General features: G+C 38.9%; 1 protein-coding gene across 1 annotated transcript; it reads right to left on the bottom strand.

Annotated features, from left to right (window-relative positions):
- Positions 1-350: 350 nt before the first annotated feature.
- On the bottom strand, positions 351-21,723 carry LOC141001334 (uncharacterized). Its single transcript, XM_073472383.1, has 10 exons — positions 21,567-21,723; positions 20,760-21,005; positions 20,518-20,646; positions 19,587-19,628; positions 19,390-19,469; positions 18,597-18,693; positions 18,336-18,431; positions 13,070-13,333; positions 11,346-11,441; positions 351-1,634 (listed from the first exon to the last, which is right to left on the bottom strand). The coding sequence occupies exons 1-9, from the start codon at positions 21,598-21,600 to the stop codon at positions 11,389-11,391; spliced, it is 1,041 nt and encodes a 346-aa protein (XP_073328484.1). The 5' UTR covers positions 21,601-21,723; the 3' UTR covers positions 351-1,634; positions 11,346-11,388.
- Between the last annotated feature and the right edge of the window lie 1,130 nt (positions 21,724-22,853).

Raw genomic sequence — 22,853 nt, 5'->3', positions numbered from 1 at the left:
CTAATTGATCTAATAATCATTTCTTCTTGAGTTGATGGAGCACTTATTTCAGTGGGTGCCGTGTGTACACTGTTTATATATTTTAGAAGTTTGTGAATGAAGGTTGTGGATAAAGTTTTGTATATACTGTTGAATGTTTTGTGATGTTTACAAGATTGTTTTAGTTTTCTAAGCTAAAAGTAGCCTACCGTATGAAATATTTGATTGTTTCACTCCAGACATCTTGTCATTGATGTGGTTGCTTAAATTTTGTGAATTTCTCGGCCTCCTACTAGTAAATTATCAAAAACCAGAGGCAATCCAGGCACTCAGAACAAGAAGAAAGACAAAAACCTGCCCAAACAACTAAGGGAATTTCAAAAAAGTCTTTATTTTAGTGGCTGAATCATTAAAAGAGCAGTTATTAAAAAACCCAACATGTTTTACTCTTCATTAGGTCTTCATCAGGCCTCCAAACAACAACAAACAAACACAACGTGGCCCCACCTATATGTATCCACCACAGTCAATGTCAAAAACATCCCTACAATACTTTTTTTTAATACAATCGAATGTCATTCACATCATTGCAATTTTCCAGCATAACGGAAACTTAAACTCCACTGAATTTAAATAGCATGAGAAAGCAAAATGCAGCATTTACAACAATAATATTTCTTCACTTCAACACTGATTCAAATCTTACAATCCCATATTGTGTTGTTAATTTAAATATTAATTTATATTTGTATTATATTTTACAGTTAAATACCAAAAATACTGTTAGGTAACCAAAAAAAGAAACAAACAAATGAAAAGAAAATCCCCTAAAACATTGATTTTATGTATCAATCCCATATAGACTTTCAATCTTATTCTATTGTCTTAGTTCAACGTAAATCATTGTTTTAGGTAACCAGGTAGGGAGCCCACATCTAAGCTTCTCTTGGGCAGCAGAGTTGGCAGTGAATATACAAAGTTGATGCTAGTTTTTCAAAACAGTGCACAAAATACAAAAATACAAACAAAAACATTATTTAGGAAAATAAATCAAACTTGAAATACTTGTTTTTGCAAATGAACCCTTCACTTACACTGCATTATAACAGCATTTATCCCTATTTATTCATTTATAGACAGAGTACGCACATTTAATAAAAGTTTGCAACAAACTACAAAGTAGTTGTAAGCAGCTATAAGGACTATTAGTAGTTGTATAGTAGTTGTGAGCAATTCTAACTTTAACTATGAAGACATATTTTATAATATTACAACTGTTTTTTATGTATTGTTATTAATTTTCAGTTTATACACCAGTTTCCACAGGATGAGATACAACTGTTGACAAATAAATGTATCAACATTGATTTCGGCCTACAACTACATTATTGTTGGTCAGAAACCATTCATCATGTGTTTATATACTGCTTATAAATGCTTTAAATGAAGTTTTACAGTTGAACCAAAAATATTAACATTTAGTCTTTAAATCCACTAAATTGTTTGTTAAGCACATGAATTCAGTCATCAGTAAAATACCTAAGAAGCTTTGAAACTTTGAAAAAGCTGCAGTGTTACAACAAATTTGTTTCCGACGAGAGGACGCGACACACGATGAACACAAGTGTCCTTTTCCACTGCGGTCACTCTTCAACCTGAAAGAGAGCGAGAGAGAAACAAGGGCAGAGGACAATGAAAACAATGTATCCTGTCCCACAGTCACATGCCCTGCAATCACCTGCTTTTTCATTGGCAACGTCTGCTTTTGACCAAGTTTATGTGGCCTCTGCCATGACCTTTGACCTCCATGGAGAAACATCTGTTTGAGGGAAAGGATAACTGACATAATCCCGCTCCGAATCTATTGATGTGATTTACGCTTAACCATTAAGCGGCTGCAAAAAACAGTGTCGCCCCTGAGGCCGATGTGACAACAGAATGGGGATACATCACCTCAGATTTACGTAAATATTTGTCTCAATAAACATACAATTAACTATTTCCATTATTGCTCTTTTTTATTCTTTACAGCCTTCACTTACACACAGCTACTGATGCTTTCAACTGGTCTGTTGCACAAATCCAGTCGTATATTTCAAGGTGGTATTTTGTCCTCACTAACCCCACAATCTTAAATTTGACCTGAGTTCATCTGAACTTCATCCAATATAAAGAAGTTTGGTTTTAGACCAGTAACGTGACCACTGAGGCTCAGGTTGCAGGTAAGACTTCACATTGATCTTAGTCTATACAGCTATTCTGAGTTGAGCCACAGGGATAGATAGGGATCTGTGGAGGCCAGTTAGCCTCGATAGTGAAACCTGGCTGCTGAAAGATTGGGCATTCCACGGAGGATTTAGTAGTGTGGAAGAAAATGCTCAACTGAATCCCAAGCGAGGATGTTCAGCCTTTGCAGTCACCCACGAATACAAAACCCACAAATGCCTTTCAGGTGAAACAATGACACTTTGTGAAAACAGTTTTAGAGGTTAAGTAAGTTATTTTGTTCTGTCTTCGACTTAACTTGGCATCCGAAGCAAACAAGAAGTTTTGGTTTCAAAGTGAAATCTTGATTTTGCTTAAAGCTCCACTTGTAAAATCCCTGTTAGTGTAGTAGGACACAGCTGAGCATTGCATCATGTGTCACTGGACTCAACTTGTGTGTATTTTGCGGAGTGATGAATGTCTTTATTGCGGCTATTGGTGCAACAAGGGGTGCAAAAAACAGAAGTCGGAACAACTGGAGCGATAAAATGCATCGGAACTGATGGATTGATAACTGCAAGGTTAAGTTTCCTGAACTACATTGCAGAAGGATGTTGTTTTCACAGCAGATGGAAATTTATGGCTCGGCTGTAATTACTCAAAATATTTCAAACAAATTCCATTCAGATACACGACTTTTTAAAAGTTTAAGAGTTTTTCTGTTATCCTTGAATATGGGCTGATTTAACATTGATTACAAACAGCAAAATTCAGACACCAAATGTATTATTTAGTATTTGGACTAGCTCAGGGCCCAAAAGTTGAATACTTAAATGATTAAAACTTCCATTTAGTTGATATCCACAGTGTTGCATGACAGGGGGGAATACCTTTGTAACCATTTTCTCAGCAAATACACTTTGATTTGTTATTTGTTTTCCAGTCCAGAAGAGAGTAAGAGATCCTGGATCGTTATTGAACCACACAGGTGCCACTGCAGTCTTCAAAGTGATTAGATTGAACAGGATAAAAGTGATTTTTCTGTCCATAATCTGTTGATCTGATCTTCAAATCTTGGACTAATTTTCAATTTCAGTTTGGAAGTTTTAAGAATAGTTTTGCTACAGCAGCACAATCTTTAATACGAGCCTGTTATGGGTGTTATTGTGCACTCGGTACTCGATTTGGCGCCAAATCACACAAAATGCCAATTTCTACATACTGTTGCTTTAACTAATGACTGGTGATTTCTTATATTCTTATTTAAACATTGCACAGAGGTATCTCTGTCGCTCTTGGCCCTTTCAGTCATCAGTCTGGTTGAATCATGGAGCGTTGTGTTCTTCATATAAAAATATCTGTGTACAGTGCCACTTGTTACCTTGTACTTATTAATGCCCGGTGGTGTAGCAGAATGTGGAATATATGCTCATCAGGCTTAACATGCAGAATCTTTGACAAGCTTTCCTTTTTTCCACATGAATTTTTCAACATCAAACACGTCCGTGTGTCAACTCACATCACATGAAAGGAAGCTACAGGTTTAACATTTTTAGGAACTTTCACTGAGCATCATCTGAGATCCCACCTGAGCTCCCTTTAAACTGTGTGTGAATGATGAGAGACTGAGATGTAATAAAGCCACGGTGTGACTCTGACAGCTTGACACTGCCTGAGGAATGTGCAGCCGATGCCGGAGGCGATACCGGCAGGTGAATGAACATCCGTCTGTCAGCAGGCGTCCTGATCACAGCAGCCCTGCCAACTGCTCAAAGCCAGGCCAGGAATGTTTCTGAACCAGGACAACAGGAGAGGAAACTGTCCTTACAGCTGTAGACCTCATGGGGTTTGAATTCTGGGGGAGTCGCAGGTCACTGAAAGAGTCAGCTGCCTTGGGATCTGGGCACGTGGAAATGAAAATGATTGCATCTTCATGCTGTGCAAACCACTTTGGTTTATATAGAAATATCTTGACAGCTATGGGATGGACAGCATTTGCTGGGAACAGATACTGAAGGTTCCTGGAGGGTAAATTCTAGAGACATTGGTGACCTGATTTTCCTCTGGCGCCACCAGCGTGTCATAGTTTTTACTTATTCTTTGAAATAGCTTGACATCTACTATTTTGCATCCTTTGATTTTGCTATCATCAGGTCAAAATTTTAACTGTGACCAAACTGCCATTTAGCTAATTTTAGCATGCTAACACGGGAAACTGAACCAAAACATTACTCTATACTTGCCAACATTTTTCCAGGACACTCCCGTTTTTCATTGCCCTCCCCTGGTCTCCTACTGGGGTCTCCTGTATCTCTCCCAATGTATGACAATTTTTCACACTTTTTCCCCTTTTAATTATCATAACCTGTTTCTTTGACTGTACAGTGTGTGAGAGATGGACAAAGAAATGGAGTGGAGAAAGAATATTTAAACAAATTTCAGAATTCCTGTTTCTCACGTGAAGTTTTAAAGGAAAGGGGCTGTAAAATGAAATTTTTCTGTCAGTCACGGCAGTCGCACTGCGTCAATCCCCATCGAGAGGCTAACAAACAAACAGCTGTGGTGTGCACAGACTCTCTAAAGGGCAAGGGCAAAGAATGAAATATGAATAAAAAGTGAGAACTACTAGACAACTTTATGCTTTACACTTTCAGGTTTATGCAAGTTTACGCTCTAGGGTGAATTAATCTGCGTTGTTTTCTGAGAATTTAAAGTACAATGACAATTATTTGACATAGAAATGCTGTTGAATTTTACTTTAGATTTTTAATGCACATCTAAGCTTACAACCTATTTATTTTACAAATGAACCGAGAAGTAACCAATTTTCTATGGAGACCTGTAGACACAGATTTTTGGGTGATGTCAAAACAAGAGACATCATGTTAACATTCATCTAATCTTGTCTCCAGGGAATCAGCAGCATAAACAAGGCTTAAAAGGCTTAAACACAGGTGATTATGACAAATGTCTAAACTAGTCTAACTTGTCATTTCCACATAAACTAGACAGCTGTTTCCTATTTAAGTGAGTTACAAAAGACATTAGTTACTGGGCAGAGAAGAGGAAATACAGTCAATAGCTCAAAAAATGTCAAGGGTGTGATTTTTCCCGACTAACCTACTGTGACTCCACATCGTGTGACTGGAGCGCTGACACTATTTCTGTATTCTCTACAAATTGTATTCACTCTGTAGCCCCCACCACCCTCTGTTTCTTTTGTTGAGAGCATGGTGCAGAGAAGTGAAACACGCGCTACTAAATTAAGCACTATAAATGTTTTGCGGGCCACCTGCCAAAGTGTGAAGTGAAGTACAAAGGAGGAATCTAGAAAATGTGACACTCTTGTTGTAAAATGTCCACGGCGTAAATAGCGAAGGTTAAGGCCTGATATACTCTGACATCTCTTAAAATAAAAAGATGTAGGGCTGAGCATCAGGGAAAGTAAAAGCAACAATTTTAGGGACAACTCACTTTTACCTTGCCTCCAAACACTTGAATTACATTAGCTTGATTCAGAATGAAATATTTCATCCTTGAATATAAAATAATACAAATTGGGTCAATGGTGAACAACCTTCTATGTTGCTTCTATGATGCAAATATTGTTTTCCATTTTTTCAGGTTCTGCGGCGGTCTTTGTTGAAATGTATCCTGATTTGGCCAACACATCACAGCAGCCGCAGCAAAGCCAGTTCTGCAGAGACTTGCTCAGTGACAGGCAAAGAATGTGAGCCAGTTGACTCTGACATTGGGGCCACATTATTCTCCTGCAGTCACTGTGTACCCTTTAATTAGGATTGTCTGACCTTTGACCTTTGGAGAAGCCTTGCAGTTCAAGGAACTGAAGCAGGACCAGGACACACCCTTTGGTTTTGATACAGATCCACGACACAGGAAGCTAACATTCGTTATCCAGACACAAACGAAGGTATCAACCTAGTGTACATGTTTAATGACATCATGCTTAAAGTTTAAAGACTGTCACACTGACCTCATTTGTCATTGTCTGAGCGAGTTTTACAAAAGCACACCATGACCTCATAAGGGGCTCAGTTTCAAAACAAACTTGTCAGAATAGTTTAGACAACAATCAGATCGTCTCCCTGCACCGTATTGTTGGATGAACAGTTTCTAATATGTTGACAGGGCGTTAAGGGGAATGGCATCCTCACAAGTCAAAGGCCAGACAACTCTGGCAGATGTATATTGATCAAGAGCAGTCACTTGTATGCCTGGAATGACTAGTAAACATTTATTACTTAAACTTTGGATTTTTAACAAGTGAAACTGAACTCTTCAACTTGACCTGTGCCACAGGATGTGCAACAACTCTACCAACAGCTCTGTCTCTGCAAAAGATTTTCAGGGATTCAACGACTACAACTAGCACCTTATTTCCATTAAAGCTTCCACTAAGCATTACATTTTTCAAGACTAACAACAATCAAATTTCCAAATAACCAGAAGGCCTAGAAATGGTCTAGTACATGTCCTCACAGTATAACTGCATCTTTCGTTCAAACACTATCTGAGTAGATATGTTAGTCGCCTAGCTTGCCCAGGATGATGCTCACTCATGCCTTTGTTGATGCAGGCAACAGGGCGCTGACTGCAGGTCACTTAGCCGCCACCGGTGTCATTAATAACAAGGATTTTCTGAAAATTCCCTCTTTAAAATACAAATAAAAGCTTAAATATACATGTGCTTGTAGGACTGACTGTCTGGTGAAAGGATTTTGGGTGGTACTTTGGGTGCTCAGCTGAAAAAAATCATATTAACAGACGCACCGGCCGGACTTTAGAAGTGTTACCTAAGTAGGCTAATCAATAATAATAGTGTAAGAAGTTTTCACTATATAAAGTCACTAACCTAGATCTTCATGAATAAATGATACACTGTACAAATCGCTCTCAGATTGTGGATTAGCATCCTGTTACCATGGGATATGCCAGTTTTGGTTGAGCGAAAGGACCCGCCAGAAATAGCGGCAATAATTTTTGCAAGGTATCATGGGGGCTGTGAATAAAGTGGACAATAGAAATGAACAGAATTAATTAAGCCTTTAAGTGACCTGCGTATGAGCTAGATTTAACCTTGCTCCAATGTTTAGGCATATTTCAGCCCTGTGGATCATCTTACAAAGCTTTGTAGGTTGACACTGATAAAAGAACCAAACCAAATGCATCTTTTATGCCTGCTGGTGTGTGTTTAACCAGGATGAGGGTGTGTCTGAGTATCACTGTATATCCCAAAACACTGACGAGAACGAACGTGGCGGCTCTTTTATTTCTTGCTATGTGAAACTAGTGATTATCCAATTACTGAACATTCCTTCTGGATATAACATCTTAGGTCTAATTCACTTTTTAAAGGAATATAGGCTGTCATAAGCCTATATTTACACTAGTATACCCTTTGTCCTGGGACAAATCCATATCTCTTAATGCTGAACGACACTAAGTTATATTGTTGTGTAATTTCAATTCAGCTGTGGAATTCGGCTATCGACACTTAAATAATGTAACATGAAGTTCCATCAAAGAGCCTGTCTTCACCTTAAACTGCACTTACATGTCTTGCACACTTACATGTCAGCACACTTGGGTGTACTTTACTTTGAAGGTAAGTAAAAAAAGACATATTAACACTAAGCACTCTGAATTTAGGGTTTTAAAATCCTTAAGTTTCTGTTGGAACATGAAACTCCCCAAAATCTTCACAGAAAAATGTGATGACACACATTCTTCAGCCTCAGAACTGCATGTGCAGCGGATACCTCGGACACACCCCTTTAATGATGCAGGTTTAAAAAGCTATCTTCACCAGTTTGCAAGTTTTTAATTTCTTGACCCAAAATTTTGTGGTAGGAAGTCATGAGAGGAAGAGGCAGAACCAGCCTCCACCAGCTGTTCTCTTCTCGTCGTGTGAAGGGAGTGTCAGCCTCCGTTTTCCGACAGTCCCTCCCTCCTGTAAAGCTGCCCAGGTGTAATGGCCGAACCTGCTGATCTGAACCACATCAAACCTCGCTAGCAGGAAGCTTCCCGTCACTGTTATTACTGAGATAAAGATCCTGCATTCAACACATGTCACGTTGTCATCCTGCCAGCCATAAATCTGTGTTTACGCCTGCAGTATCACCCGAGGAAATTATGACTTTTGCTCCCACTGGGAAGCAGGAGAAGGAGGCAAATAGCTCAAATGTCAGAATGAGTCAACTCATATTTTAAATAGTTAAGTCTTTATCACGACATTGAAAGAACATAGAGTATAAGGAATCCTTTATGAGCCTAAAGCTACACACAAAGAACAAAAAAGCAAACTTTGTCTCCTGACCTGTCTCTGCCCCTTCCAAAAAGAGCCTCTGCAAATAAAAACAAGCTGCTTTGACCTAACTACTAGCCTTGTTTGTCCCCTGCAATTAAATCTCAGTCTGTCACTCTCCTTCACTTGCCTCCTCTTCGCTGTGAAATATTCATCCCTGGCGGTACGGACAGTTTCCTCCAACATTAGCCATCAAACATGAAAGCTGAGCTCTGACTGGAAAATAACACAGTGAAGTCTCAGGTCTAATTATGCTGTTTTAAGTTTATGACCTGTCAGCTCATATCCATTATCCACAACTGCAGAATGGTGAGCAGCCTTTCAACTGCAGTTTCCAGCTTGCTCATCACTTCCCAGACCAGGTGGGAATGAGTGAAGAGTTCACTTTTTCCTTTTCTCTTCTCTTTTATTTCAAATTGCGAGCCGTTAAATTTCTCACAGTTTCTCACAGTTTACTAGAGACATGATTCAGTTGTCTGTGAACTGAGCTTCATCATCACCTCCAGACTACAGACAAAGAAAACCCAATCTAAAATTACTCTTAAACAACAGCTGTAAAACTTTTCCTTGTCTTTCCAATGTTTCCAGTGAACTTCCAGTAAAAGTAATTGGACAGAAGATCAGTTACTCAGACAATGGCTTAAAGATAAATGTGTTTATACACGTTTAACTTTAGGAGGGTTGTTGTATCTTAGAGTGACACAGAGTGTCACTTTCATTTGTTTTGTATGACAAAGGGAACTGAAACCATATCGATGGCATGTTCAATAGCTCACCAGCAGGTTTTCCACAGCTATTATGTTACATGCTGTCAGGTACAGGTATTATTAGAAACCACACATCACTGAGACTAAGACAAACACGTTATTGATTCCTTGACCGTGGATCACGTTTTGATTAATTTCACTTTATACAATCGAAGTTATGTTGGATCGATGTTTTCAAATGAAGAATTGTTTTCGAACACACTCAAACACTCAGCTCTGGGCAAACGTCAAACATCTTGGTATTTTCAAAAAATGGAAGAATATGAGCACTTCCTGGACTCAAATTGAGTTAGAGGTGCACTTTTGATAGATGAAGACATAAAAGTTCCCTTCTTTAAAGGAATAACATGACCATGCTGTAATGATAAAGAAATTTGAATACTTTAGAAGATTGTACGTCTTAGTTTTCTTCCAACTTTATGAAACGTTCCACCATAAGACATAAATAACAAAAGTAACCTGAGGCAAGCCCATCTCCTATAAATTATGTTGATGTATTGTTGTTTTTTCCCAAAAATGTTGTGTTGCAAAACACAAGTTGCTGCCTGGATTATGTTCAGGCAAGTGCTGCATTTTTGTACGACACAGTAGACATAGGATGGGGGTTGAGGTGGATGGTGGGTTCCCTTGCTTTAGTGTGTGGTGAGGTTAAGACTAGACAATCAGTTTGGTAAGAGGTAGGTGAAGATTGTGGTTTTGGTTGAATGTTAACAAAGGAAACACAAAGTGTTAACTTACTTCAAGTCCTAAAAAAATAATCCTGATTTAAGAACTTTAGTTTACTGACAGCAAAGCATGTTCGAACTCAGAGGATTTGAGATACTCAATATTATTACTAATATATAGCTATTAGTCGAATATGTCGTATATTTTATTATTAATATTATTTCTTACCATCAGCCAAACATTTACTTCTATTTGACATGTTTCTGATTATTCCAACAGATGAATGCACAGGCTGTCATGGCTTATTGAGAAAGCTTAATGGAACGAATCTAATGCTATTACTAATACCTGTACATTTCCTACTATGACAAGAAAACATTTCTGCTGTGAAAAATGTGTGTTGGGATGCATTTTTTTCATATCACATGTGTAACTAGAATACAAATACATGCCTCATTAGATTTCATAGTTATTGCCTTCATCTTTAGTTATCGTAAAAACGCCCCCCTCACTATGTAAGCAGGTATTTAGAGATAAAGACCTATGACTGAGTGCCTCTGCTGAAGAGAGGATGCTTGGGATTTCTGAAGCTGGTGTTTTTGAGAGAACGTAGATGATCCGTGACCGCTAACACGCAGCATCTGAGCGGTTTGCTTCTCAGATGTGAGCTTATCATCAGCTGTTAAGAGCAGCGTGAATTCCTCGGGCCCCAGGCTTCGGCCCTGAGTGTTTCTGTGCAGATCAGAGAGAGGGAGTGCAGGTGCAGGCGTGGGCCTTACATCCTGAAGCACATGATGATTAGACTGAGAGGGCCCGTGTTAGCACTCGTGTAAGAAGAATCTCATCCATCAGTGGGAGAGAGAGCAGGAGGAACCAGAAGGAAAAAGGAATGAAAGCCTTAGATACGGTTTTTGGTAGAAAAAGGTGGTTTTGTGAAAACAAAGTAAAAGAGTAACATAGTGCTTTTAAAGCCTATAAATGAGCATGGATTCAGACCTATAGTTACTTAATGCACAGAAATCCTTTAAAAAGAATTAATCGGACGAGCAATGAAAAGTAAAAGCAAACAGTTTTAAAGAGTGATATACTGCATGTTGTGATACTGACTTTTTCAACCAGCAGGGAGGCTCAGTTTTAGATGTGTGTATTTATACACTGCTGGATGTCAGGCTGTCAGTGTGATTTACAATTTTGGGGACAAGCGCATTTTATAATTTTAGATTTAACGGTTATGACTCAGCTATTTTTAATATCTGAATTCAGGACGGGAAGCTGTAACACAGCACTCCCAGTGGTCGTACAGGGACTGTTGACCTGCAGGTCACGGTCGGGATTTTCCCTTTACTAACACCTGAGCTGGCTGAGCAGCGAAGCAGCTGCAGCAGAGTCCAATGCTTTCTCACCGAGTTCCTGAAGAACAGGACAGGGGCAGAGAGGCAGCATGTCTCACAGCGGACTGTTGAGAGGAACATCCCAGAAGAGGTTGTCCGACTTCGCATCTGTTTAAAAGACAAAGAACAAGGCGTTAACATTTGGTGTCTTGGAGTTGTGAATCATGACGTTGAGCTCAAGAACTGATCACCTTAATGTGACTTGATTACTTTCTTATACAGTAAATTAGAAAGAAGAGTCAGTAATTCATTAGAATAAGAAAAAAAACACTGATGCATTAATCTCTTCCGTTTCCTGCCGATATTAACTTATTGCAGACAAATTAGTATCATATGCAGTATGAAGTAACATGAAACTGAAGTAAAGAAATACTAAACCAGGTTTGAGGTCATTTAGAAACATGTGTTGGGGAGTCTTACTGCATACGTGAAAAAAGTAGTAAAAAGTCCTTGTTTTGCTCCAGAGGAAGCTGCATTTAATAAGTTTAATTATCTCCAGTGATGTCACTCGGTGGCTACATTGGATTGTGGGTAATGTAGGCGCCATGTTTTGAAAAGGAAGAAGAATGCTTGGAATAAAAAAGGTGATATCTCTGTATCGATTTAATCCATTTGTTTTTAATCTGTCCATAATGAGTGTTTTAGGGGTGCCATGTGATAGTGTGGACTTATTTTCAAAACCTGGCACCTACATTACCCATAATGCAACTTAGCCACTGAGTGACATCACTGGAGGCAATTTATCAGATTACATGCAGCTTCCTCTGGAGCCGCAAAAGACTTTTTATTATGTTTTCTCATATGTAGAGTTACCCTTTAATGCAGAATTTTAAGTAAATAAAGTTCATTTTTTTGTTTTCAAAATGCAAAACTGACATACATGCATAGAACATATGTACATTGAAAGGGTTATTGATAACTGTAATTATTCCTCCTATGAAGTGTCAGCATCCCTTCCTAGTATGACTTCAACGTAAAAAAAAAATGTGAGAAAAAAGCAGTCCTCTTTCTTTGCAGAAAATGCATTATACAGTTTATGTAAAGTGAGCATGTGACTTCAGTAGTTTGCCAATTCAAGTATCTTCAAGTATCTTATCTATCCCTCCACTGCGACTCAGCAAGAAATCCTTGTCTGTTGAAGCCCCAGGAGGTAGTTTTGTACTACAAAGACTAATTCTGGAAGATATCCACCCATTCAACTTGTTCAGACAGCTGAAGCCTCTTATTTGCTTTAGCTGACCGTTAGAGTGCATTTCTGCAGAGATCAGATCAAGAACCCTGGGTTTTGACTGCCATTTCTAACAGTATAGCACCATTAGGAGGGAATCATTTTACAGCCAGTACGTGGGGGATACACTGAGTAATAACTCCAATATGGATGTGTCACAGAAAAAGTACATTTCTGAGGCCACCGTAGAAGGATTAAACAATTTACCTGGAAAATAACAGAGTGAATGACGCATAGCTGTAAGTTCTCTTTTTTGTCAGCGGGAAATGTGTTGAAATGACATGTTGCAGTAAGTTTGAAACTGAGATATGAGCGCGGCAAAGGAGCTGTCACTATTCTGTCATCATGTGAGTCTACAGTAAATTTAGAAACCTATACAGGATATTGCTGTCTTCTTTTAATCCTAAATGGATGAAGACATATAATCAGTAAATGAATGTATGTTGTAAACTCTGCGTGACTCTGAATGTCAACGACCACTTGAAGGGGACAAACTTTAAATACCAACCTCCCTGCTGACTCAAGTCAGCATTGTTGCTGTTGTTCTCATTTGTCTCCTTCAGCGATTCCACTGAGGTCTTGTTGGAGACGGCGCCTTCATCATCAGTTTTCTCCTCCACAGTCGGCTCCACAGGTGCAGGAGCGGGAGGAGGAGGAACACTCTCCTCAACGACGTCTTCTTTGGGTTTGTCGTCAGAGCTGTCGGGGGGCGGTGGTGGCGGCAGAGCTGCAGACTCAGCGCTGGGATCAACAACAGATTTATCAGCCTCAGCTGTGAAGGACAACAAAAGCAAACCACAATGCTTTTTTCAATGGTTTTCCAGAACGATGATACTGTTTTTCCACTCTGATAGTATGACACATGGGAGTGAAAACAATGTGGATGGGTTGTAAACTATTAAATTAACTAACTATTGTGATAATTGATGAATCGTTTTGAGTATTTTTTAAAGTCAAAAGAAGAAGATTCCATCTTGCAAATTTGCATATATTATCTGGTTTCCTTCCTCCTTTGTGACAGTTGACTGAATATCTTTTGCTCTTAAGGAAAAAACAAGACATTTGAGGACGTCATCTTGAAACATTTTTCACAATTTTCTGACATTTTATAGACCAAACGACTGATTGACAACAATGAATGTAAATGTTATTTGCAGCCCTGGGATGGATCTGCTACTGGAAAAAACATAATTTATGTAATTTAATTTTAATAGGAAGTTAAACTGTTGCAATAAATTCATTGTGTAATGCTTCTTGAGACATTTCGCCATCATTAAACCTTCTATGACATTGCATATTTGATATTTAGTTGACTGCGCTCTGTATTCAACACCCACATAATAACAGTATTTCCACCCATATAGCCTGAAGTGGTTTTGCCCTCTCTGACAGTCAGGGGGGGATTTTACTCAGGCAAAGGCATCTGAGAGGGGCCACCATGTTGGTAATGAGGCGGCTGATTACTGACCAGCTCCTAATGAGCCTCAGCCATGCAGCTGTTGGAGGCTGTGGGAAAGTAGGGCAGCCCCATCATTATCTGACCCAGGGTTAGGTGGAGGGAAAGCGGAGATGAAGGGGAGAGGAAGGTGACCGTTGTTCTAGACATTATTCTGCCATGAGTGAGATGGCTCCTCGGGCATCATTCCAGTCTTCAGAGAATCATCATGTCTGTCTGGTTTATGCTGGATGACTAGACTCTTTATCACAGGTGGACTCTTGACCTGACTGTAAGCTTGGCATTCTCCTTCAGCATACTGAGACTGGGAATGTTGTCTGAAGTCGGTCCTTGAAAAAATAGTTTGGGAAATTTCCTTATATGCTCTCCTTTGAAGGGTTAGATGAGACTGATACCACTCTTGTGTGTATGTATTAATACTGAGACAGAGCCAGATGGCAGTGACCGTAGCCTAAAGGCTGGAAGCAGGGTGAAACTGCTAGCTTGGCTGTCTCCAAAGTCAGAAAAAGAATCTGCCTACCAGCACCTCTAAAGCTCACTAATTAACACTTGGGAGACAACAGCTGGGTGCAGTGACTACCACTGTTCTGAGGCGCAGCATAAAGTAGATATCTCAACAACTATCAGATGGACTGTCTTGAAATGTGGTACAGATATCCATGGTGAACCCCTGACATTTCCCCTAGTGCCATCATCTGATAAAAAATGTTAATGGGCCAATATTACCAAGTATGACCAAGTAGGCCTCGGGCAAAACTAATAACACTCTGTAGGCTAGTTGTGCTTATTGTTAATTAGTAGATGTTTGTATGCTAAGAAGCTAAACCAAGATGGCGAACAATGTAATCGTTACTTCAGGATGTTAGCATTAGTTCAAAGCGCTGTTGTGTATAGCCTACACACTACAGCTAGCATGGCTTTTAAGTGTAGCCGTGAAGAACAGCTAAAAACACTTTTGACTCCAGACATGGTTGAATGACACGTCCTACAAACCTGAGTACTCCTCAACCTTTAGACAAACAAAATACAACAAGTTCATTTGTTTTAGAGGTGTTGGTAAGTGTATTTTTTAAACTGTGGTGTAAGGCTAGCTGCTCCCTAGGCTAATTTGGCTACCTGCCTGTCTACTTTAAAGTAGCAGAAAATAGAAATACTCAAGTAAAGTACCTCAAAGTTGTACTTACGAACAGTACTAAATGAATATTGGTCCCAAATATCGTCTTTCAGTCTTCTTTGATTCTAATAATCTGTATCGGTATCGATACTGAAAATGCCATATCAGTCGACCCCTACCGCTAAAACAAACTAACAACCGGCTTCCAAGAAGATTCCCTTAAATCAACATTCAAACAAATTTAAATGCACCCAAGTTAGCTAAACGGCTAGTTTTCGGCAGTCCCTTCGCCCTAGTGGGCATCCTAGGATAAATGAAAGTAATAAAATAAAATGAAAATAAAGGAATGGCACTCAGTAGAGCGCATACTTCCAGCCACCTTTAATTCAATCAAGCCCAATCCGATAACTAATCAAATGTATTTAAATCCACTTGATCCAGATTTTTATCTGGATCCACACAAATGGGAAATTCTTGGCAGAGGTAATAATGGCCTCTGTTCATTCATTCATACGGATGATTTTACTTATTTTGGCTGACAAGATCACTTCTCAGGGATATTTAGGCTCAGTTCTGATAATAATAATAAAAAAAGTTGACTAAACATTGATATATTTGGCCTCTTTTTGGTCACTTTTGTATCCTCACAGTCCAGCCATGTTGTTCGTTGTTTCTGAAAGCTTGTAGTCAAATCTTGCATTTACGTAATACTGGTTGGCCAGTGTTACTTTAAATCATTGAGTCATCATTTTGCGGAGGGTGTTTGTTTTGCAGTAGCACTTCTTTTCATGCTTATCTCATTCTGTGGTTTAAAAACGCCTCTCGTCTGAAAATGCCATATCAGTTGACCCCTACCGCTAAAACAAACTAACAACCGGCTTCCAAGAAGATTCCCGTAAAATCAACATTCAAACAAATTTAAATGCACCCAAGTTAGCTAAACGGCTAGTTTTCGACAGTCCCTTCGCCCTAGTGGGCATCCTAGGATAAATGAAAGTAATAAAATAAAATGAAAATAAAGGAATGGCACTCAGTAGAGCGCATACTTCCAGCCAACTTTAATTTAATCAAGCCCAATCCGATAACTAATCAAATGTATTTAAATCCACTTGATCCAGATTTTTATCTGGATCCACACAAATGGGAAATTCTTGGCAGAGGTAATAATGGCCTCTGTTCATTCATTCATACGGATGATTTTACTTATTTTGGCTGACAAGATCACTTCTCAGAGATATTTAGGCTCAGTTCTGATAATAATAATAAAAAAAAGTTGACTAAACATTGATATATTTGGCCTCTTTTTGGTCACTTTTGTATCCTCACAGTCCAGCCATGTTGTTCGTTGTTTCTGAAAGCTTGTAGTCAAATCTTGCATTTACGTAATACTGGTTGGCCAGTGTTACTTTAAATCATTGAGTCATCATTTTGCAGAGGGTGTTTGTTTTGCAGTAGCACTTCTTTTCATGCTTATCTCATTCTGTGGTTTAAAAACGCCTCTCGTCACTGAAGGAAACAAGTCATTCCAGCAGCTTCAACAACTGATGCTAATGATATTTTGTGTTAGTGCTGCTCACGACACTACAGTCACATTAATTCAATACCAACCCAAATAAATCTTTTTATCAAAAGGGTGCTGACGACGATGGGAGACTGTGTGAGTGTTTCCATGAGGTCACAGGTAGTTGCACAAAGTGAGGTGTTTGAGGTTGTGGCTGTGGTGTTAAACAGAGGTGTGGTTATTTTTTTTCAGTCTTATCTCATGTAAAGACATTTGAAGAAGGCGGTGCAGAAGAATGACTTTGGAGGAAATTTTCCTCAGAGATGTTGTAATCACAATTTGCAAAATGTCTGTCTGGTTTCTTCAGCATTCACTTCACTAATTGAAAAACTTGAGATAAAACAAGTGAGTTAAATGCGCTGGACAAGCAGTCATCATCAGACAAATCAGACTTTTCTTCAAGGTAACATACCCAGGTGCTTGATTAGAAATCTGGCTGCCCACGTGCTCTGATGCTGACGAATAACATTTCCTCCCCATGAGAGGAAGAGAACCATTTGAAAGGTTTTCAAAGTGGCCATCAGCACCGTCCGTTTAGACAAAGTGTGGCTCAGGACAGAGAGGCAGGCCCAGACATGAACTCTACCTTTTACCTTTCTCATTCAGCCTGCAGACAGCTTAAAGTAAGACAGTAACACCTCACTCATTCTCATACAAATGAAAATTTCAAAACAATAACAAAAGAGTAATGTATTGCTCGTTAAAAATATAGTATAAAAAGTAGAAATCATAGAGGAAATAATTCTTTTGAATTCACAAATATTTAGGCTTTGTTGTTCAATGTCTGGATTATAAGACTTTTATACTTATTTTCTGGATTACGGCATATAAAGACAAAGACTTTGGTATGTTCTTATCAGAATTTGAATCATTCAGAACAACACTCATTTAATGGTTAAATGGCAACACATGTCAAACTGAACGAGCGTTGAATTTGTTTAACTTGGCTTCCATTTCCATCAAGTGGTGAACATGAGTACTGCAGGCCACACTTTCAGCTTGTCTCCTCTCAGAGTAAGGAAGCGATGTGCGTCAGTTGTGTATACACTTTCCATCACAGATGTTTCAAAATGTTCTGTGGAAGAGCTTAACTGATCTGAATGTTTTTCAAACACTGTGTGAGTCATTCTGCTGTTCAAAGTTTTTTTTTACATTTCCTGATAAAATTCACACCTACTGTGCTTAGAATCAGTTCATGTACAGTCACATGTTGGGGTGACAACTTTAACAACGGTGCTTTAAATATAGTAAAAATCTAAAATCTGTTTTTTTTTGTATTAAGTTGAGAAATCAATGTCAATGAAATCAAAGACAAACAGACAAACAAAATCAATGTCTGCAGCAGAGCAAAGAACATTTTGTATTCTGGTTTAAATATTCTTTATTCCTGCAGGAATCTATCACCCCACTATCTGTGCAAATCTCAAGTGTGGTGAGCTGTCACGAACTGTACTTCCTTTTATTCAGTTAACTGATCTTAAGAAAGCGGAAGGAAAATAGTACACAATTTACCCACAACATGTTTTTTGAAGTTCACAACTTGATTTGCCACAACCTAAACTAATGTCCTGTCCTGTTTCTCTGAGCTCCACTGATACAACGACACTAAAAGAACTGCTGATCAGTCACTGGATTGTTCTTACCTTTCTGCTCCTCCTTTACTTCAGGTTTTTCTGCTGGTTCCTCTGGTTCTTTGGGCTCCTCTGCAGCAGTTTCTGCACTTGCAAAGGTTTGCAGACCTGAAAAGTGTACATGGATGAGGAATATATATATATACAGTATATAATATATCTGCAACCACAGAGCAGCACAATCTGTTTTGGATATTTAAGGGTATTTATTTTGTTAATGTCAAATCTTCTCTGTAACATAGTTGTGGATGCAAGTGGTTGTGTTGGACTGACCGTTCTGAGGTGCAGCATCAGCAGGCACCTCAGGATCCACAGTGCTGAGAGGGATGTGGGCTTCATCAGGTCTGGAAGTGAAGTCAACAGAATAGCGCTGTAGGAAGAAGGGATTCAGAACACACACAGAAAAACACACATTAAAGCAACGTTATGTAACTGTTGCCTAAAAATAACAGCTTCAAAATCACTGTGCCACTCAGCCACTCCGTTTTCTAATTGCCTCTTTGACCCATTTAACTTGGGTAGAGGCGGGTAGGAACTCAGAACACAACCGTTGACAGCAGTGTGTCACACACACCTCCAATTACTGAAATAGAATGGTCACAAAAACTGGACCTTGGTGAGTGGGCAATGGAACTGGACTCAGCAACCTCTAGGAACATCATGACAGACGCTAAGAGGCCGGAGAGGACATAGACGGACAGAGTTAAGATGAGAAAATGAATGCCGGACTGGCTCTTAGTCGCTTTCGCTTCGCTAAATAAAAAGGCTGCATAACACAAAAAAACAATATATACTTAATATTGCTTCAATGTCTTAACCTAAAGGAATAATCCACCAATTTGGGAATAGGACCACTGGTTGGTTGGTAAGTTTAGCTTAGCATAAAGCAAGCTTTAGGCTAGCTGTTTCCCATCCTTGTTGGTTGTAGCTTCACATTTAGAAAACAGGCATGAGAGTTGTATTAATCTTCTCATCTAGCTCACGGACGGAAAGCAAATAAGCGTATTACCTTGAAATGTCACCTTTTCCTTGTTTGGTAGAGGAAGCAAAAGGCTGCTCTACTTACCCTTCCTCTCTTCCTTGCGAAGAAGCAGAGAAGTCCAAATACAAAAGCTACCAGGATGATCACAATGAGGATAATAATGCCTGAAGGAGGTAATACAAAGACACAAATCTAAGTTTCTAGATTAATCCAAGTAAACTGACAGTATAGTTACAACTTCAAAAATATATCGTGATTTGATATATTTTGATATTACTCACCAGTTTTGTCGCCTGCGGTTTTATTTGGCTTAGGAGGGGTGGCTGTAAGGAATGCAAAAAGAGATAATCACCTATTTTAAAAGAGCAAAAACTAACATCAAACAATGACGTTAAAATGCTAATATAAACCAGGTTTAAGATTAGGGTTAAACCAGTTGTCAAATGTCACCTTATTTTAATAATACGGTCACATTCAACTGGTTAAAAGCTGCATTTACAGATCCTCGTGGCCACTTGGGGGCAGCAAAAGGAACTGAAAACACAACAGTCATATCAGGCTAACGTGACAAAACTCAAATGGCTAACGTGCCAGCAAAAAATTAACCATTTACACCTTCAGGAGCAACAGCAGCATTCATTCTGAGTCATGTTACTGTTCAGCTGTTTATATCTTTCTAACTGGCTCCACAAGGCCATGTAGTAAATAGTTTGTTTATCGGAGCTTGTTTTAAAAATGGTTTATTTTTTTTAGTTTTTGTTTTCGAGCACAGAAGTACTGAACATTCGGGCCACTAAGGGTGATACGATAAGTTACTGTTGTATTAGTCTCTAAAGGAGAAAAAAGCATACAAAGACAACACAGACCGAGACAAAGAATCACCTCCAGTCCATATCAGTCTCAGTCCTTCTTGTCCACAAAGGAAATAAAAAACTAACTCCTTATGATGTTTATCTCACTAACAAATACCAAAAAAGGGGGAAAAATGTAGATCCACTCAGCAGATGAATCACAGAGGAGTATGATGACACTGAAGAATGATTTCATGATACCAAGTATTTTCCTTCAAATCACAAATCACACAAAGTGCCAATTTCTACATAACATTGCTTTAAGTAAAAATGTGGCATCTTACATAACCCAAATACTCAAGCTAATCAGGGAACAACAACCTTGTAGATTATGGTTTTTTCATCTGTAGTCTCAACTCACTTTTTTCTTTGTCTTTTGTCGTGGTGGCAGGTGTTGTAATTTCAGTAGGACCAGGTGGTGCAGGCGTAGTTGTGATCATCCCGGGCGTTGTATTCTGGGAGCCCTGGTCAGCAGTCGAAGTTCCATTACCTGAATCAGAGAAGCAAACGATTATACAGACAGGGATACACATAAAACAAAGAATGGTGAAGAGACCGTAAACTGAACTGTTTTGGGGAAAGCGTTTAGATAATAGCTCTCACCTCCCTGCTTCGTCGTTGTGGGTGCGATGGGGCTGTTGGTGTTGGTGATGTTCATAGTACTGGTGGCATTGGAGACACCAGCGTTACTGATGGTCCCGTTGGTATCGCTATTGATGGGGGGTGTTACAGTAGTGGGACTACTGTTGTTACCAGGGACTGGGTTGTTAGATAGACCTTGAGCACTGAGTGTTGACTGAGCACTGAGTGTTGTCATCTCATCTGCTGTGACAGAAGCAACAACCAAACCTGCAGGAAATATCACAGCCTTGGGTGAACAATCCAAAAATGAGTTTTAGCGTAAAAAACCATGGCAGCTTTTAGTTCTTATCATCAGATTCAACTAACTTTTTTAAAATGTTTTTCTTGGGTTTGTTTTATGTTTTCTTGTTTTCATATAATTCTGTGTCTCTGTGTACACACAATAAATAATTAATCAGCGTAAAACAAACTGTAGAGTAATTTCTTTGCCGATCTCGCGCACTCTATCCTCGAACTACACGACTCACAGTACAGTACTTCACAACAGTCACAGTAACTGAGACCTGAAAGGGAACCAGCAGTGTAAGTACTGTATGCTAAGGTGTGGCCCTGTTTGCCTTGTGTTTTACCCATACACATAATATGTTATGAAAAAAAGCATTTATATAAGATTTTTATTGCATTTTTACCTTCTACAATTGCTTTCCTGGCCTAGACAGAACATTTCACAGAAAAATATACTTTTATATTGACAACAAAATTGAACTCTTGTTAGTTACAGTGTAACAGGTGCATGTAAATAACACACATAAACAGGGAGAGCCTCACCCAGTATAAAGGAGGAAAGACCGATCGATGGCATCTCAAGTCTGTGTGATGGCAGCAGCTGTTAGGAAAAACGACCAAACTCTACCTATACAAGTAAGTATTGTGAAAGCGCTCTGGCCGAAGATGATGCTTTCAAATGCTGCTTTTCTTCCTGAATGCCTCAGAGCGTTGCGTTCATCTAAAGGAACCAAAAAAAGAGGATCAACGCCTCTGACCACAGCAGGATGCCTCAAAGAATAGTGTTGCTCAAACGGTGTACGTAAGAGGAAACATTCTGCTGGTACGTTGCTTCAGACTCTCCTCTCACTGCAGAACAAGAAGAGGTAGCAGATGTGCGTTATTGTTTCTGACAGAAGGTTCAATGTAAACCTAAACTGAAAACTTTGGTAAATTGCTGTAACATCTGTGTGAGCAAAAATGTTATTGAATATTTACCTCTTAGTTTTTATAGTATTAATCTGCCACTTTATGTCTTCAATTTCTTCAAAGCAATACATTCTAAAGTTAAAATCAACAATTGTATGTCATAGTTCTTAAGAAACTGTTGCAAAATAGGAGAATTTATCAATTGCTGGCAGTACTACTTCCTGCTCACTAGATGTCGCTGTGACTAAGGGGAAAGACGCCACATGGGGATGAGACAGCTGCCCTCTTGTCTTGCTGAAGGTAGAACTAACTTTAACTCTACCTGAATTTATTCCCCTTTCTCTAATACTGTGGAACAAATATAGGAATCGTGACTTGAAGTTGCACTGCAGTGTTTTTTTTTATTATTACAAAGATGAATAATAATATTGTTAAGGCAAGAAAGGGGACATTATGGTGTGTTTAGTGGTGTGATGGCTGAAGACATTGTGATTACAATTAGAGATGAAACAATCATTTGGTTTGTAAATCAACAGAAAACAGAAAAACTGATTAATAATTTAAGGCACTTATCAAGCAAGAATGCCAAACTGTCACTGGTTGCAGCTTGTGAAATGTGAAGATGTGATGTTTGACATATATGAATATCTTTGGGTTTTGGACTGCTGGTTGGATAAAAACAGACCAATACATCTTTCTCGCTCTGGTAAACCATAACCAGTATTTTTCACTATTCTGACATTTTATAGGCCAAAAGATTAAATCATAGATCAAACCAGCTAAGAGAGCTGTAACACAAAAATGGTTACAGGCCGAATCTCCAACAAAGACTGACTGGATAGAAATTGTTACTACTGTCCTAGGGATGGAGAGAATAACTTATATATTCCTGCATTACTGGTAAAAATGGATTGTTTACGA

Source organism: Pagrus major, chromosome 1 (genome assembly GCF_040436345.1).
Source record: "Pagrus major chromosome 1, Pma_NU_1.0".
Classification (NCBI taxonomy): domain Eukaryota; kingdom Metazoa; phylum Chordata; class Actinopteri; order Spariformes; family Sparidae; genus Pagrus; species Pagrus major.
Note: the sequence above shows the minus strand (reverse complement) of the source record. Positions and strands in the feature narration are given on the sequence as shown.

What these genes read in the sequence shown, in the direction of transcription:
- LOC141001334 (XM_073472383.1), bottom strand. Translation starts at nt 21,600, where the DNA reads ATGCCATCGATCGGTCTTTCCTCCTTTATACTGG. An exon ending in CACAACGACGAAGCAGGGAG is followed by an intron (nt 20,647 to 20,759) that starts GTGAGAGCTATT and finishes TCTCTGATTCAG; the next exon opens with GTAATGGAACTTCGACTGCT. An exon ending in TGATGCTGCACCTCAGAACG is followed by an intron (nt 18,432 to 18,596) that starts GTCAGTCCAACA and finishes TACACTTTTCAG; the next exon opens with GTCTGCAAACCTTTGCAAGT.